This window comes from Cetorhinus maximus, chromosome 22 (genome assembly GCF_964194155.1).
Source record: "Cetorhinus maximus chromosome 22, sCetMax3.hap1.1, whole genome shotgun sequence".
Lineage (NCBI taxonomy): Eukaryota > Metazoa > Chordata > Chondrichthyes > Lamniformes > Cetorhinidae > Cetorhinus > Cetorhinus maximus.
Window position 1 is genome coordinate 6,468,189 of NC_135900.1, and position 14,083 is coordinate 6,482,271.

The 14,083-nt window shown below is 46.2% G+C and overlaps 1 protein-coding gene across 2 annotated transcripts in view; it reads left to right on the forward strand.

Moving 5' to 3' along the window:
• Window positions 1-3,538: 3,538 nt before the first annotated feature.
• polr3b (polymerase (RNA) III (DNA directed) polypeptide B) overlaps window positions 3,539-14,083 on the forward strand; it is a 97,893-nt gene continuing 87,348 nt past the window's right edge. Inside the window, exons 1-5 of one of the 2 annotated variants that reach the window (XM_078567684.1) lie at window positions 3,539-3,644; window positions 5,528-5,560; window positions 7,736-7,792; window positions 7,889-7,953; window positions 11,531-11,606. In XM_078567684.1, coding sequence (XP_078423810.1) covers window positions 3,573-3,644; window positions 5,528-5,560; window positions 7,736-7,792; window positions 7,889-7,953; window positions 11,531-11,606 — 303 coding nt within the window. In that variant the 5' untranslated portion in view covers window positions 3,539-3,572. The remainder of the gene's footprint in view (window positions 3,645-5,527; window positions 5,561-7,735; window positions 7,793-7,888; window positions 7,954-11,530; window positions 11,607-14,083) is intronic. The other variant, XM_078567685.1, reaches the window with a different exon arrangement.

The following is a 14,083-nucleotide window of genomic DNA, read 5'->3' on the forward strand; positions in this document are numbered from 1 at the left end:
TGGATATGATAATGACACAGCCGTCCGAAAATAAACACTAATCCCTGTTACTGATAGCATGCTGTTATTTTTACTGTGTTACTGACAGAGGCCTGAAACCACTGCTATCAATAATTTCACAAATAACAAAGCACTATCCCTCATCTTCTATTTCAATAGCAGCATATTAGTTCCAAAAGATAACTCATCTCTGTTAAAACCACAGACAGGGGAGGGTCAGACGAACATGTTAGGGCTTTGCGGAAAAGCACAGGAGTGGGACGAATTGGATCGCTCTTTCAGAGAGCCAGCACAGGCTTGACGGGCTGAATGGCCTGTTTCTGTGCTGCAACATTAGGTGCTTCTCAGCCCCGGGTCGGGATCCATCTCGTTCACCTTGACTGAAGGACCGGGAAGGTCTCCAGTCACTGATGAGGCTGCCAGTGTTCTTTATGAAGAACATGGACTCATTGCTGGTTCCTGGAAAGTTGCCTCAGCCTAAGCAGCTACAACCTGCTCCTCAAATCTTTCAGCACTCCACCAGCACGGGACTTAATGCAAATTTGATCATTTCTTTCTACACTGAAGTGGGCTCAGAAATAAGCACATGTGGACCCCTTTACACAACAGTAATTTTTTTATTTTGTTTTATTCATTCATTCAATTTCCCTTCAGAAGGTGATGGTGAGCTGCCTTCTTGAACTGCTGCAGTCCCTGTGGTGTAGGTACACCCACAGTGCTGTTAGGGAGGGAGTTCCAGAATTTTGACCCAGCGGCAGTGAAGGAACGGCGATATATTTCCAAGTCAGGATGGTGCGTGACTTGGAGGGGAACTTACAGGTGGTGGTGTTCCCATGTGTCTGCTGCCCTTGTCCTTCTGGATGGTAGAGATCGTGGGTTTGGAAGGTGCTGTCTAAGGAGCCTTGGTGAGCTGCTGCAATGCATCTTGTAGATGGTACACACTGCTGCCCATGTGCATTGGTGCTGGAGGGGCTAAATGTTGAAGGTGATGGATGGGGTGCCAATCAAATGGGCTGTTTGTCCTGGATGGTGTCGAGTTTCTTGAGTGTTGTTGGAGCTGCACTCATCCAGGCAAGTGGGGAGTATTCCATCACACTCCTCACTTGTGCCTTGTAGAGGGTGGACAGGCTTTGGGGAGTCAGGAGGTGAGTCACTCACTGCAGAATTGACAGCCTCTGACCTGTTCTTGTAGCCACAGTATTTATATGGCTAGTCCAGTTTAGTCTCTGGTCAATGGTAACCCCCAGGATGTTGATAGTGGGGAATTCAGCAATGTAATACCATTGAAAGTCGGGGAGTGATGGTTAGATTATCTCTTATGGGCAATGGTCATTGCCTGACACTTCTACAGCGCAAATGTTGTTTGCCACTTGTCAGCCACTTGTCCAGGTCTTGCTGCATATGGACACAGACTGCTTCAGTATCTGAGGAGTCACGTATGGTGCTGAACATTGTGCAATCATCATCAGTTTAGTAGGATTAGGGGACATGGGTTCAAATCCCACCATAGCAGATGGTGAAATTTGAACCCAATGAAAAACCTGGAATTAAAAGTCTAATGATGACCATGAAACCATTGTTGGTTGTCATTAAAAACCCATCTGGTTCACTAGTGGCCTTTAGGGAAGGAAATCTGCCGTCCTTACCTTGTCTGGCCCACATGTGACTTCAGACAATAATGTGGTTGACTCTGAAATGGCCTAGCAAGCCATTCAGTTCTCAAGAGCAATTAGGGATGGGCAATTAATGCTGGCCCAGCTGGTGATGCCCACATTTTTTAAAAAAATGTTTATGGAGGGTGCAGCATTGGCATAGTCAAGTCTGGAAGTAACAGTGCACGCATGGATGGGGGTTTCAGTAGCAGATGTGACACTACAGGGATGGAACCTTGATAAAATTCATAAGTTGGAATGTGCTTTTCTTTCATGAGGACATCCCTAATTGCTCTTGAACTTAGTGGCTCACTAGGTAATTTCAGAGGGCAGATAAGAGTCAACCACATTATTGTGGGTTTGGAGTCACATGTAGGCCAGACCAGGTAAGGACGGCAGATTTCCTTCCCTAAAGGACATTAGTGTCCCAGATGGGTTTTTTCAACAATCAATGAGAGTTTCATGGTCACCATTATCAGGACTAATTTTCAAATCCAGATTTATTAATCAAATTACATTTAAATTCCACCAGCTGCCATGTTGGGACTTGAACGTCTGTCCCCAGATTACTGGTCTACAGGTGTCTGTGAAGAGGTGTGTGCATAAACGGTGTGTGTGAAAGGTTGTGTTTGTGAAACGTGTGCGTGTGTGAAGGGGGATGTGTGTGTGAAGGAATGTGTGTGACATTACCACTACACCCACTCTCAACAGTGGTGGATTTGAAGTGGAAATAAGAATTGAGCAGGGTGTATAATGGGCACGAGTTTAAATGGCAGATTTTTTAACAGGCGAGTGTATGAGTAGCCGATCCTATATCACCAGTTTAAAAAGCCTGATGAAACTGACGTGTTGTGTCCCATCCTGGGCACCGAGCTTTAGGATGTCAAGCCCTTGGAGAGGGTTCAGAGCAGCTAATTGACTACAATGGTACCAGGGATGAGGGATTTCCGTAATGTGGAGAGACTGGAGAAGCTGGGGTTGTTCTCCTTGGAGAATAGGAGGTTGTGGGGAGATTTGATGGAGGTGTTTGTTCAAAATTTTGAATCATTTTGACAGAGTAAGTAAGGAGAAACTGTTTGTAGTATCAGGAATGTTGGTAACCAGGGGACACGGGTTTTAGAGAATTGGCAAAAGAAAGAGAGAAGCAATGGGCACTTTTTTACACAGCAGAATGTTATGATCTGGAATGCACTGCTCGAAAGGGGAGGGGGGTGGGAAGCAGATTCATCAATAACCTTCATAAGGGAATTGGATAAGTTGGACATGTGACCAGGTGGCTAATATTTAACTGGAGTTAGCAATTCCTTTAGGATAAAAAAAGTTGAGAAACCCTCCAGGGATAGAGGATCAATCTCCAGGACACTGCCACGTGCAGCCCTGGAGAAAAATCATCAGGGTACTAAAATACCAAGGTTGATTTTCTTATCATTTGCTTTGAACATTTCTCTTCACCAAATATAAAAATGTTGAAAATGGGGGAAAAGGCTGTTTGGCATCATCAGGGTGGAGTCTTTTTGCTTTCCCGCTGGCATATGTCACAGGGATGAATGTGTTGACCGGCTAATGGCTGGAGCGTGGGGGCAAGTCGTGTGATGGAACCTCCAGGAATACATTTAATCACAGTTGGCAACCCTAATTTTAAAAGAACTGATTCCTGAAGATTCTGAGATAGGGAAAAAATAGTGAGAAATGCCGGCAGCATGTGAAAAAATGAGAAGGGAGATTTGAAGGGAGCAATTCTTCAGAAACTCCAACAACATTCCAGCCCTCAGACTGGGGGAGTCTCACACTCAGGGCAACAGCAGCTGCTGTTGGGGTGGGGGGGACCGTTTATCCGGGAACGCGGGTTCCGCCCGGACGGTTTTTTTCCAGGGAGCGGGTTCCGCCCGGACCGGGTTTGGCGGCGGACACGAGGTGGTCATGGAGATTCTGGCCGCAGAATTCGGGGATTTGGACCCGGGATCGCTGGCGGCACCGATCCGGGAGGTGGAGGTGGGAGAGGGGAAGGGGGGGTGATGAGAGGGGAAGGGGGGGTGATGAGAGGGGAGGGGGGGTGATGAGAGGGGAGGGGGGGTGATGAGAGGGGAAGGGGGGGTGATGAGAGGGGAAGGGGGGGTGATGAGAGGGGAAGGGGGGGTGATGAGAGGGGAAGGGGGGGTGATGAGAGGGGAAGGGGGGGTGATGAGAGGGGAAGGGGGGTGATGAGAGGGGAAGGGGGGGGTGATGAGAGGGGAGGGGGGTGATGAGAGGGGAAGGGGGGGGTGATGAGAGGGGAGGGGGGGTGATGAGAGGGGAAGGGGGGGTGATGAGAGGGGAAGGGGGGGTGATGAGAGGGGAAGGGGGGTGATGAGAGGGGAAGGGGGGGTGATGAGAGGGGAAGGGGGGGTGATGAGAGGGGAAGGGGGGTGATGAGAGGGGAAGGGGGGGGTGATGAGAGGGGAGGGGGGTGATGAGAGGGGAAGGGGGGGGTGATGAGAGGGGAAGGGGGGGGTGATGAGAGGGGAAGGGGGGGGTGATGAGAGGGGGGGGGTGATGAGAGGGGAGGGGGGGTGATGAGAGGGGAGGGGGGGTGATGAGAGGGGAGGGGGGGTGATGAGAGGTGAAGGGGGGGGTGATGAGAGGGGAAGGGGGGGGTGATGAGAGGGGAAGGGGGGGTGATGAGAGGGGAGGGGGGGTGATGAGAGGGGAGGGGGGGTGATGAGAGAGGCGGATGTGGGGTGATGAGAGAAGGGGGGGAGAGATGAGGGAAGGGGGGGTGATGAGAGAAGGGGGGGGAGATGAGAGAAGGGGGGGTGATGAGAGAAGGGGGGGTGATGAGAGAAGGGGGGAGAGATGAGGGAAGGGGGGTGATGAGAGATGAGGGAAGGGGGAGATGAGGGAAGTGGGGGGAGATGAGGGAAGTGGGGGGAGATGAGGGAAGTGGGGGGAGATGAGGGAAGGGGGGGAGATGAGAGAGGGGGGTTGAGAGAGGGCGGGGGGAATGAGAGAGGATGAGAGGGGGGTGGGATGAGTGAGAGGGGGTGGGATGAGGTGGGGCAGGATGAGGTGGGGGGGGATGAGATGGTGGGGGGGGTGAATGAGGTGGGGTGGGGGGGCGATGAGGTGAGGGGGGGGGGGTGGATGAGAGATGGGGGGGGCGGGGTGAGCCGGAGGAATTGGAGAGGCTGAGCCGAAGAGGGTTTGGTGAGGGGGGAGAGGGAGTGGGTGTGGATGAAGCTAGGTGGGGAGGGGAAGAGTTTGGGTGGGTGAGGGAGGGAGAGGGGTGATGTGAGGGGGAGGAGGGGTTGAGGGGCGGGGAGGAAGCGGTGCTGAGTGGTGGGCAAGGGGAATAGGTTGCGGGAGGGAAGAGGTGATGGGAGGGAGTAGAGAGAGGGGAGGGGCTAGAGGAATGGGGCAAGGAGACGTGGGGATAAGGGGTGATGGGGGAAGGGTGAGGGGACAGGGGAAAAGTTAGAGAAAACCACCTGCCTCTCTTTTGGGTCAAGGTATGAAACTAGCACTTGATTTTCTAAGTTTCAGCCTGTGCCTTTTTCCCCATGACAGCCAGATCAGATGGGCCTGTCTTCAAGCAGCTTTTCATATCTCTGCATCTCCCTATAAAGGATATTTTATTTTACCTTCGATTAAAGGAAACATTCGAAAACATGACCATCTTATAAAGTCTTACATTCGTAACAGAGAGCTTATTCCCTTGACAGCTGAAGGGTTGGCCACCAGTGGTAAAGTGATGAAATCAGGGAATGCACAAGGTGCTAGGAAGAGTGGATCATAAACACGGGCATGGACTGCTTGGGCTGAATGGCCTGTTCCTGTGTTCTATATCCTATTTAATCCTATGTAAAAGTATTGATGTTAATTTTCTGTTTTTTTTATAGGAAAAATGGAAGCTGCTCCCTGCTTTTCTGAAGGTAGTATTAGAGGGTTTTTTTTTTCATTGCTTTTGTGTTTAAGCAAGTAATTAAGAAGGTTAATGGAATGCTGTCCTTTATTACGAGAGAGATTGAACATAAAAGTAAGGATGTTATGCTTCCGTTATACAGGGCATTGGTGAGACCACATCTCGAATACTGTATGGAGTTTTGGTCTCCTTATTTAATGAAGGATGGAAATGCATTGAAGGCGGTTCAGAGGAGGTTTACTAGATTGATACCTGGAATGAGTGGGTTGTCTAATGAGGAAAGGATGGACAGACTGGGATTGTTTCCACCAGAGTTTAGAAGAGTGAGGGGTGATTTGATTGAAGTAAACAAGATCCTGAATGGCCTTGACAAGGTGGACATGGAAAGGATGTTTCCTCTTGTGGGTGAGTCCAGAACTAAGGGGCACTGTTTTAAAATTAGGGGTCGTCCTTTTAGGACAGAGATGAGGAGAAATCTTTTCTCTGAGGGTTGTGCGACTTTGGAACTCTCTGCCTCAGAAGGTGGTGGAGGCGGAGTCATTGAATACTTTTAAGGCAGAGGTAGATAAATTCTTGTTAGGCAAGGGAATCGAAGGTTATCGGATTTAGATGGGAATGTGGAAATCGAAACACAAGATCAGCCATGTCTCTGAAAGGAACAGGAGTAGACCAATTTCTTATGTTATGTTCTTATGAAAGGGGAATGGTGCCACTCCTGCATTTAATTTCTTCTGTCATTATTGTGAGAATGCACAACTCACCATTCAGCCTACAGATAGTCATGTGTAAATCCTGCAGTTCAAGTCAGTGTGTTGCAAAAGTTGCTCTGGGAGCTCAGTGGTAATGTAACTAGGCAGGTGGTTGGAACTGGGGAGCTGAGCAGGCTGTGAATTTCTGTTTCTGCTCAAGTGGGTGTAACACAGAGTCAGCAGAATGATATTGGATTAAAAGGTTAAGTTACAAGGATAGGTTGACTGAACTAGGCTTGTATTCCTTTGAGTTTACAAGGTGAGGGGTGACCTCATCAAGGCGCTTAAGATGTTAAAACGAGTTGCAAGGCTTGATGGAGGGAACCTATATTCTGTTGCAGAGGAGTAAGCTTAAAATTAGCTAGGCTGTCCAGGAGTGACATCAGGAAGAATAAAGACGTAAAAGATGACGAAGCTGCCCACTAAATTGATTGGTTTTTTTGTTTATTGGATTACTAAACATAACAGCAAATTTAAATTCCAACCTTGGTGTTCATTTGAGCTTATCTTAAGTTCTGATCGAGGTTGTGTCAATTCTCATTTAAGTTAATTGGCGCACTGTTTGAACTTGGAAAAAAATGCACTTCCTATTGGCAGAGTGAGTCTTTATGTTTCCCCCCTGACCCCCCCCCCCAAAAAAATCTATGGATACTGGGGGTCAATTGAAAATTTTCAAGATGAAATTGATAGAGTTTTGTTGGATTAGTGCATTAAGTGTGGGTAGATGCAGTTGAGATGCTGATCAGCCATGATCTGAAATGAAAATGAAAAAATGAAAGTCGCCATAGTCTCAGAGGACCATAGGCTGCTCTCTCATTAGAGAGAGACACGATTGGTGGTGAGTTTAACCTGAGGGTGACCACACCTCAGATGAGGGGTGAGGTTGAGAAGGCGCGGCCTTCAAATAGGACCTCGGCTGGTGTGGGAATTGACGCTGTTGGCGTCATTCTGCATCACAAAGCAGCCATCCGGCCAACTGAGCTAACTGACCCCCAGTCACGATCTAATAGAATGGTGGAGGGCTGAATGGCCTCCTGTCCCTAATGTTCCCATGCATCACTTCTTATTTATTTAAAAAGCTATTTTTCTGATGGGTTGTGATGAAGACCCACAGGACAGTAGGGAGCCATTCAGCCCATAGCACCTATGCTAATGCTAGCTCTTCAGTTGGAGCTGCCTGCTCCAACTCGGGCCTTTCCCTGTATCCTTTTATACTCCATATCCAGTTCCTTTTTGAATGATACAGTCCCTGCCTGAACAGCGTCTTGTAAAAATTCATCCCACATTCTAATAACCCTCTGTGTGGAAAGACTCTCTCTAAGTTGACCCAGATTTTACGCTTGTCCTTTCTATTCTGAAACCCACTTGATTTACCATTATAATTACTTCATGGGTTTCAGTGACCGAAGAGTTTTAAGTTTCTTTGTTCTTTGCAGGTCAAAGGCCTGGTGAAGCAGCACATTGACTCGTTCAACTACTTTATAAATGTTGAGGTAGGAATGTTAGTGATACTTAGCTCTCCAGCTCTGCACCTTTGCCTCACCCAGCACCACTCGTACCGCTCACCGTCTCTTCCACTTTCTCCATAGATTAAGAAAATCATGAAAGCCAATGAGAAGGTGACCAGTGATGCTGATCCGATGTGGTATTTAAAGTAAGTGCCAAAGGCTAATTGTTTTCCAAGGATAGTGATTTTTACTGGTAAGAGCAGTTAAGGGTCAGCCAAGTTGCTGTGCAACTGAAGCCATGTGTAGGCCAGACCGGGTCCTTCCTTTCCTGAAGGCCATGGTGAACCTGGTGGGTTTTTAATGACAATCTGCTACTTTTTATTCCAAATTTATCTAATTAGTTGCATTTGAAATCCCCAACTTCATGGTGGGATTTGAAGCCTTGTTTCCATACCATTAGTCCAAGCCCCTGAATTACTAGTCTGGTAACACAACCTCTAAGCAAACAGTCACTTAGTAGTACAGAATTTGAGTCTTGCTGAAAAGAGAGTCACGTTGCTGAAGCTTTTTGTCTTGAACTCATCAGGACAAACACAAGAATGCCAAATTTCAGACGATCATAACAATTTATACTACAGGAGAAAAAGGTTGGCAAGTTGACTCTGATTGGCCAAGGTGTTGCTATGGAGAAAGCAGCAGGGAACTACAGACTCCCCAAGCTCCCAGGTGATTCAAGAAGGGCACAAGACTTGAACATATTCCTTTTTGTAGGTCCCTTCATATGAATGTCACTTCTGGCAAGCATAAATGAGCCACATCATAAGCTCAAGTGATTATCTTAAATTGGTTGCTAGTGTAGCTATTAGCGCACTCAGGATTATTCAGCAAGTGCTGGCCAATTGCAGAATCACATCTAATAGTAGACATTTTGTTTTGGGTTTTGCAAGCACGGGCTTGTTGAGTATGGTTTGTATTCTGCTTATTACGAATAACCAAGGAACATACTGTTTCATATGACTGGCCATTCACTGGGACGTATAGCCTACATACCTGGCGTTGCACAGGCACTGAAATTCATACACGACTTACCAACCAATCAGCACTCTCTCCTGTAGTATAAATTGTTGTGATTGTTTGAAATTTGTCATTCTGGTGTTTGTCCTGATGAGTGCAAGACGAAAAGTTTCGGCAACATGTCTCTCTTTTCAGTAATATTCAAGAACCACCATGTTACCGTATCCCACAGTTAGTTGGTTTAATAAATGTAACATTGCAGTGCTTGACTTGCCTGCCTCAGTCCTGTGTCAAGGTGTCAGCAGTAACTCAATGGGTAGCACTCTCGCCTCTTGGTGAAAAGGTTGTGGATTCAAGTCCCCCTCCAGAGACTTGGGTGCAGAATCCAGGCCAGCACTTGCAGTGCTGCACTGTTGGAGGTGCTGCCTTTTGGCCGAGATGTTAAACCAAGACCCCATCTAAGGTGAATGCAAAAGATGCCACAGTGCTTTCGGAAGAAGAATAGGGGAATTTTCCCAGTATCCTACTGGCTTCTGCAGAAGGCCGGCAAGGACACAACAGGCTGAATGGCCTCCTTCCATGCTGTAACCCTTCTATGATTCAAATCAACAAGAGATTAATAGGAACAAAAGTGCTGGAAATATCGATCAGGCAGCGTTATAATAGCGCTTCTCACCGGGAGCAAATTGAATGCACTCTAGTTTCACAGCAGCATCCGGCCTCCCACCTCCCCTCCCCTCTCCTGCTGAAAGTAAATGCAAGACTCATCATTGAAAACCATGGCAGACTAGAAACTATCACCTTGAAGAAGGCTGAATATTCGGGAACTTTGAGTGTGGACATCTTGTCAGCTGCATGTGCTGGACGAACGCTAACAAACATTAACTTGTGCAAAGCAGACAGCTTGCCTTTGTTATCTTCCTTCTCTTTGTTTTCCCCCTTGTTTTCTCTCTCTTTCGACCACTGGAGAGATTATATTGCAACCTAACCCACCAACCCCACCCCCACCTCAGAAAGTCTCTGAAAAACTAAGTTTGAAAAACATTACTTGAACAAAGAGCCATCTCTACTTAACATCTTAGAATATTAAAAATTAACAAGGATGAATGCTGCAACATTTCAAGTCAGGTTTCAGAATATAGAATTGGTTTATTTTTAATCAGTTTTGCCACTTGCAGTCAGTGCTTATAAATAATACTGTTAGGACTGCAGCCAATGTTACTCGCTGAGCAGGCTGAGTCCCAGAAGGAAACTTGTTTTAATGATCATAACTTTTTTTTTTGTATTTTGAAAACGTGGGGTAAACGACTAACCCCAGAAGTATAGAATCCCAGTAAGAATTTTAGGATTTTAAAATTAAAAAAATTATTAACAAGAAGGAAAAAAACTTATGCACGCAAGATTAAAATTACACAGTTATACAGTCTTACAAAACATTCCCCTCCACCCCAAAAAAAAACCCCACTTGGTCAAAACACACAAGTAAACTACTTGGCAACAGCTCCCTTATAGATTTGTAACCATAAAAATCCAGTAATATTACCCAAGGCAAAACTGCTGCTACTTCAATAAAGCATACCATGTGACTTCTTGCTCTCTTCCACTCTGCTGTGGAAAACTGAAGGAAATTCAGAAACAGGCTGCTTTCTGAAAACAAAGACTTCTGGCTTGAAACTGGATGGCTGCTTCAAATTCAAAACTTTTCTCAGCACAGAGGTGATTTCAGGACATTTAGCCCACACAGCCAACACAATTCAACTAAACATCCTTCGTTAAATATCCTTTTCCCCTTTGATCTTAAACTCCATTGTTCTAAGCACTCTTTGAACTCATTTTTTCCCAGATATAAAAATCTTTCATGTCTTCCTATTGCCTCCATTTTTGGGTAAAATAAAATTTAATAACCTTCCCTTGTTTACTTATGAAACCTTTGTAAGTTGTAAAAGTCCCTTGTCACTTCTAAAATTTAACAGCTGAACAGTCAAGTCGTACTTATAATGCAGATTTCAAACCCAGCCTACTTACTTGTATATTCAGTTGCACCATAGCCTCTCATTACAAATGCATGCATCTAGCAATTTCACCTTTCATCTCTCTGCTCCCATAGACAAGCGGTCTTAATTAACCTTTCTTCCCCCCCCCCCCCCCCCCCCCCCCCACCCCCCCCACCCCCCCCCCAGTTTAATAACACACACACACACCCTTTTTTACAGAATACCACCAAATTCCCAAAAATATTAAAAAAAATAACATCCATCTTCACAATATTAGAGTATAAGAATATTTTCATAGTGTCAGTTGCAGGGCTATGTTAATTGTAAATTAACACACAATTGCATTTATATAACGCACCTCAACCTCAGGACAACTCGGCGCTTTATAGTCAATTATAGGTATTTCATTGTATGAAAGTACTTAAGCTCTAAAGTGCTTTGAGACGTCTGGCGGTTGTGAAAGGCACTATGTAAATGTAAGTCTTTAAGTACTTTGTGAAGTGTAGTTACTGTTGTGTTGTTGGAAATGGGGCAGTCAGTTTGTGTACTCTAAGCTCCCACAAACAGTAATTAGATAAATGACCCAGCGAGCCTGTTTTTTGTGAAGTTGGTTAAGGGATCAATCTTGATTGGGACACAAGAACTCACCTACTCTTCTTCAATATAGGTGTTGTAGGATCTTTTGCATCCACCTGAGAGGGCAGAGGGGCCTTGTCAAATTTGTGCAGATTTGCTACTAATACATTCCTTTGAATGAAAAATGTGTTTATTGCAGATACCTGAATATTTATGTTGGAGTCCCGGATGTTGAAGAAAGTTTCAATGTAACCAGGCCTGTTGCTCCACATGAGGTACCGTGCGGAATTCTTCTCAATGGAAGTGTTGTGATTTCTGATTGTTTACACTTTAGCCCAGGCTGTGTGTTTTTTTACATCTAATTCATTCATGGGATGTAGGTACCACTGGCAAGACCAGCGTTTGTGGCCCATCCACAGTTGCCCTTTAGAAGGTGGTGACGAGCCATATTCTTGAACTGCTGTAGTCTGTGTGGTGCAGCAAAAATGAAGGAATGGTCAATATATTTCCATGTTATGTGGTGTGTTTGACACCGTGAGCAGGGTGGGCCTATGCTGGATAGTAGAGAAAATTGATTGTCCTCCCAAGATTCGCAGTCTCATATGATCCTTCCACGATAACATCCACGCCACTGTTCAGTTCAACAGCTCTACTTCTGACAGTTTTGAGCTGAAGAATGGGGTGGAACAGGGCTGCACCTTGGCTCCTACTGTTTGGCATCTTCCTGACCTATGCTTTCCCTGCTGACATGGAAGGAGTGTATCTCCATACACGATCAGGGAAACTCCTCAGCCTATCAAGGCTGAGAGCCAAGACAAAGTGTGACATGTTCTGATCAGAGAATGTCTGTATGCTGATGGTGCTGCACTACTTGCCCAGACAGAAGAGCAGCTCCAAAGGCTCATGGATTGTCTGTCCAATGCTTGTGTCATGCTCTCCCTCACCATCAGTGTCAAAAAAACTGTAGTTGTAGGATGGGGTATTGTGTCTCCTCCCGTGATCAGACTCAACAACACAGCTTTGATTTCCTCAAATTCTGCTATCTTGGATCTGCAGTGACAGACAACCTGTCCCTTGACAGAGACCTCAGCACATGCATCAGAAAGGAAGCCACTAACTTTGGCCAACTAACAAAACGGCCATGGAGAAACAACAAACCTACCCGCAGGACCAAGATGCTTATCCTCAGTACATTGCTGTATTGAGGTGAAACCAGGACACCTCACACCACCTGACAACAGAGGCTCAATAACCTCCACCTCCGGTGTCTACGATACATCCTTGGCATCACGTGGAAAGACAGAGTCACCAATGAAGCAGTCCTCTCTAGGCAAACATGCCAAGCATGCTGGCACTGATTAAGCAAAGACGGCTTCATTGGCTTGGACATGTGGACAGGATGGAAAATGGATGCATCCCGAGGATATGCTATGCAGAGAAATAGCCTGTGCCAAGGGGACAGCAGGTTGCCCAAAGCTCTGATTCAAGGACACCGTCAAAAGAAACATAACTGCCCTCTGTCAGTCATGACAAGTGGGAAACAGTGGCTGACGATCGACGCAAAAGGTGACACCAGCTGTGAGCAGGATTTTACCGCCACAACACCGTGTGGTTTCAGAACCTCCAAAGTAGACACCAGCCCTGCAAATAAGGAATTAGCAGAGATGATTCCACATCACCAGCTGTGGCACTTGTGTCAGACTTTGCCTTTCTAGAATTGGCTTGTTGAGCCATTAAAAGAAGTGCAGCAGATGATCTCCTCTAACCTCATCAAAATCCTGAGGCTGCGTTCCCATCCTCTCTCGCAGGTAGAAAGATGCTAACCAATCAACCAAGGTGGTGTGTGACATGGAGGGAAGCTGGAAGTGCTGCTGTTCCCACTCTTGTCCTTCTAGGTGGTAGAGATTGTGGGTTTGGGTGATCAAAAGAGGCTTTTCCAATTGCTGCAGTCCATATTGTAGTGTAGATACACACAGCTGCCACTGTGCGCCAGTGATGGGGGTAGTGTATGTTTAAGGCGGTGGATGGGGTGCCAATCAAGTAGGCTGCTTTGTCCTGGATGGTGTCGAGCTTCTTGCATGTTACTGGAGCTGCACTCATCCAAGCAAGTGTAGAGTATTCCAACACACTCCTGACTTGTGCATTGTAGATGGTTGACAGGCTTGGCGACCCAGGACATAAGTTACTTGCTGCAGAATTCCCAGCCTCTTGCATAGGGCTTAGGAGCAGGAGTTGGCGATTTAGCCCTTTGAGTCTCCTCCACCATTCAATAAAATCGTGGCTGATCTGAAATAAAAACAGAAAGTGCTGGAAAAAACTCCACTGGTCTGGCAGCATCTGTGGAGATTGAAACAGATTTAACATTTCGAGTCCAATATGACTCTTCTTCGGATGCTTTTATTTTGGCTGATCTGGTTGTGGTCTCAACTCCACCTTCCTGTCTGCCCCCTGCCCTGCAACCCCCAACTCCATTATCTATCAAAAATCTGTCTAACTCTGCCTTGCATAAATTCAATGACCTAGCCTCCACTGCTTTCTGAGGAGCTGGGGAAAAGAATTCCACAGACTAACGACCCTTGGAGAAAATAATTTCTCCTCATCCCAAAACCTCTTATTCTTAAACTGTGTCTCCTAGTTCTAGCCTCCCCCACAAGAGGAAACATCCTCCTGGCACCTACCCAATCAAGTCCCCTCAGAACCTTATATATTTCAATAAGATCACCTCTCGTTCTTCCAAACTCCAATGGGTACA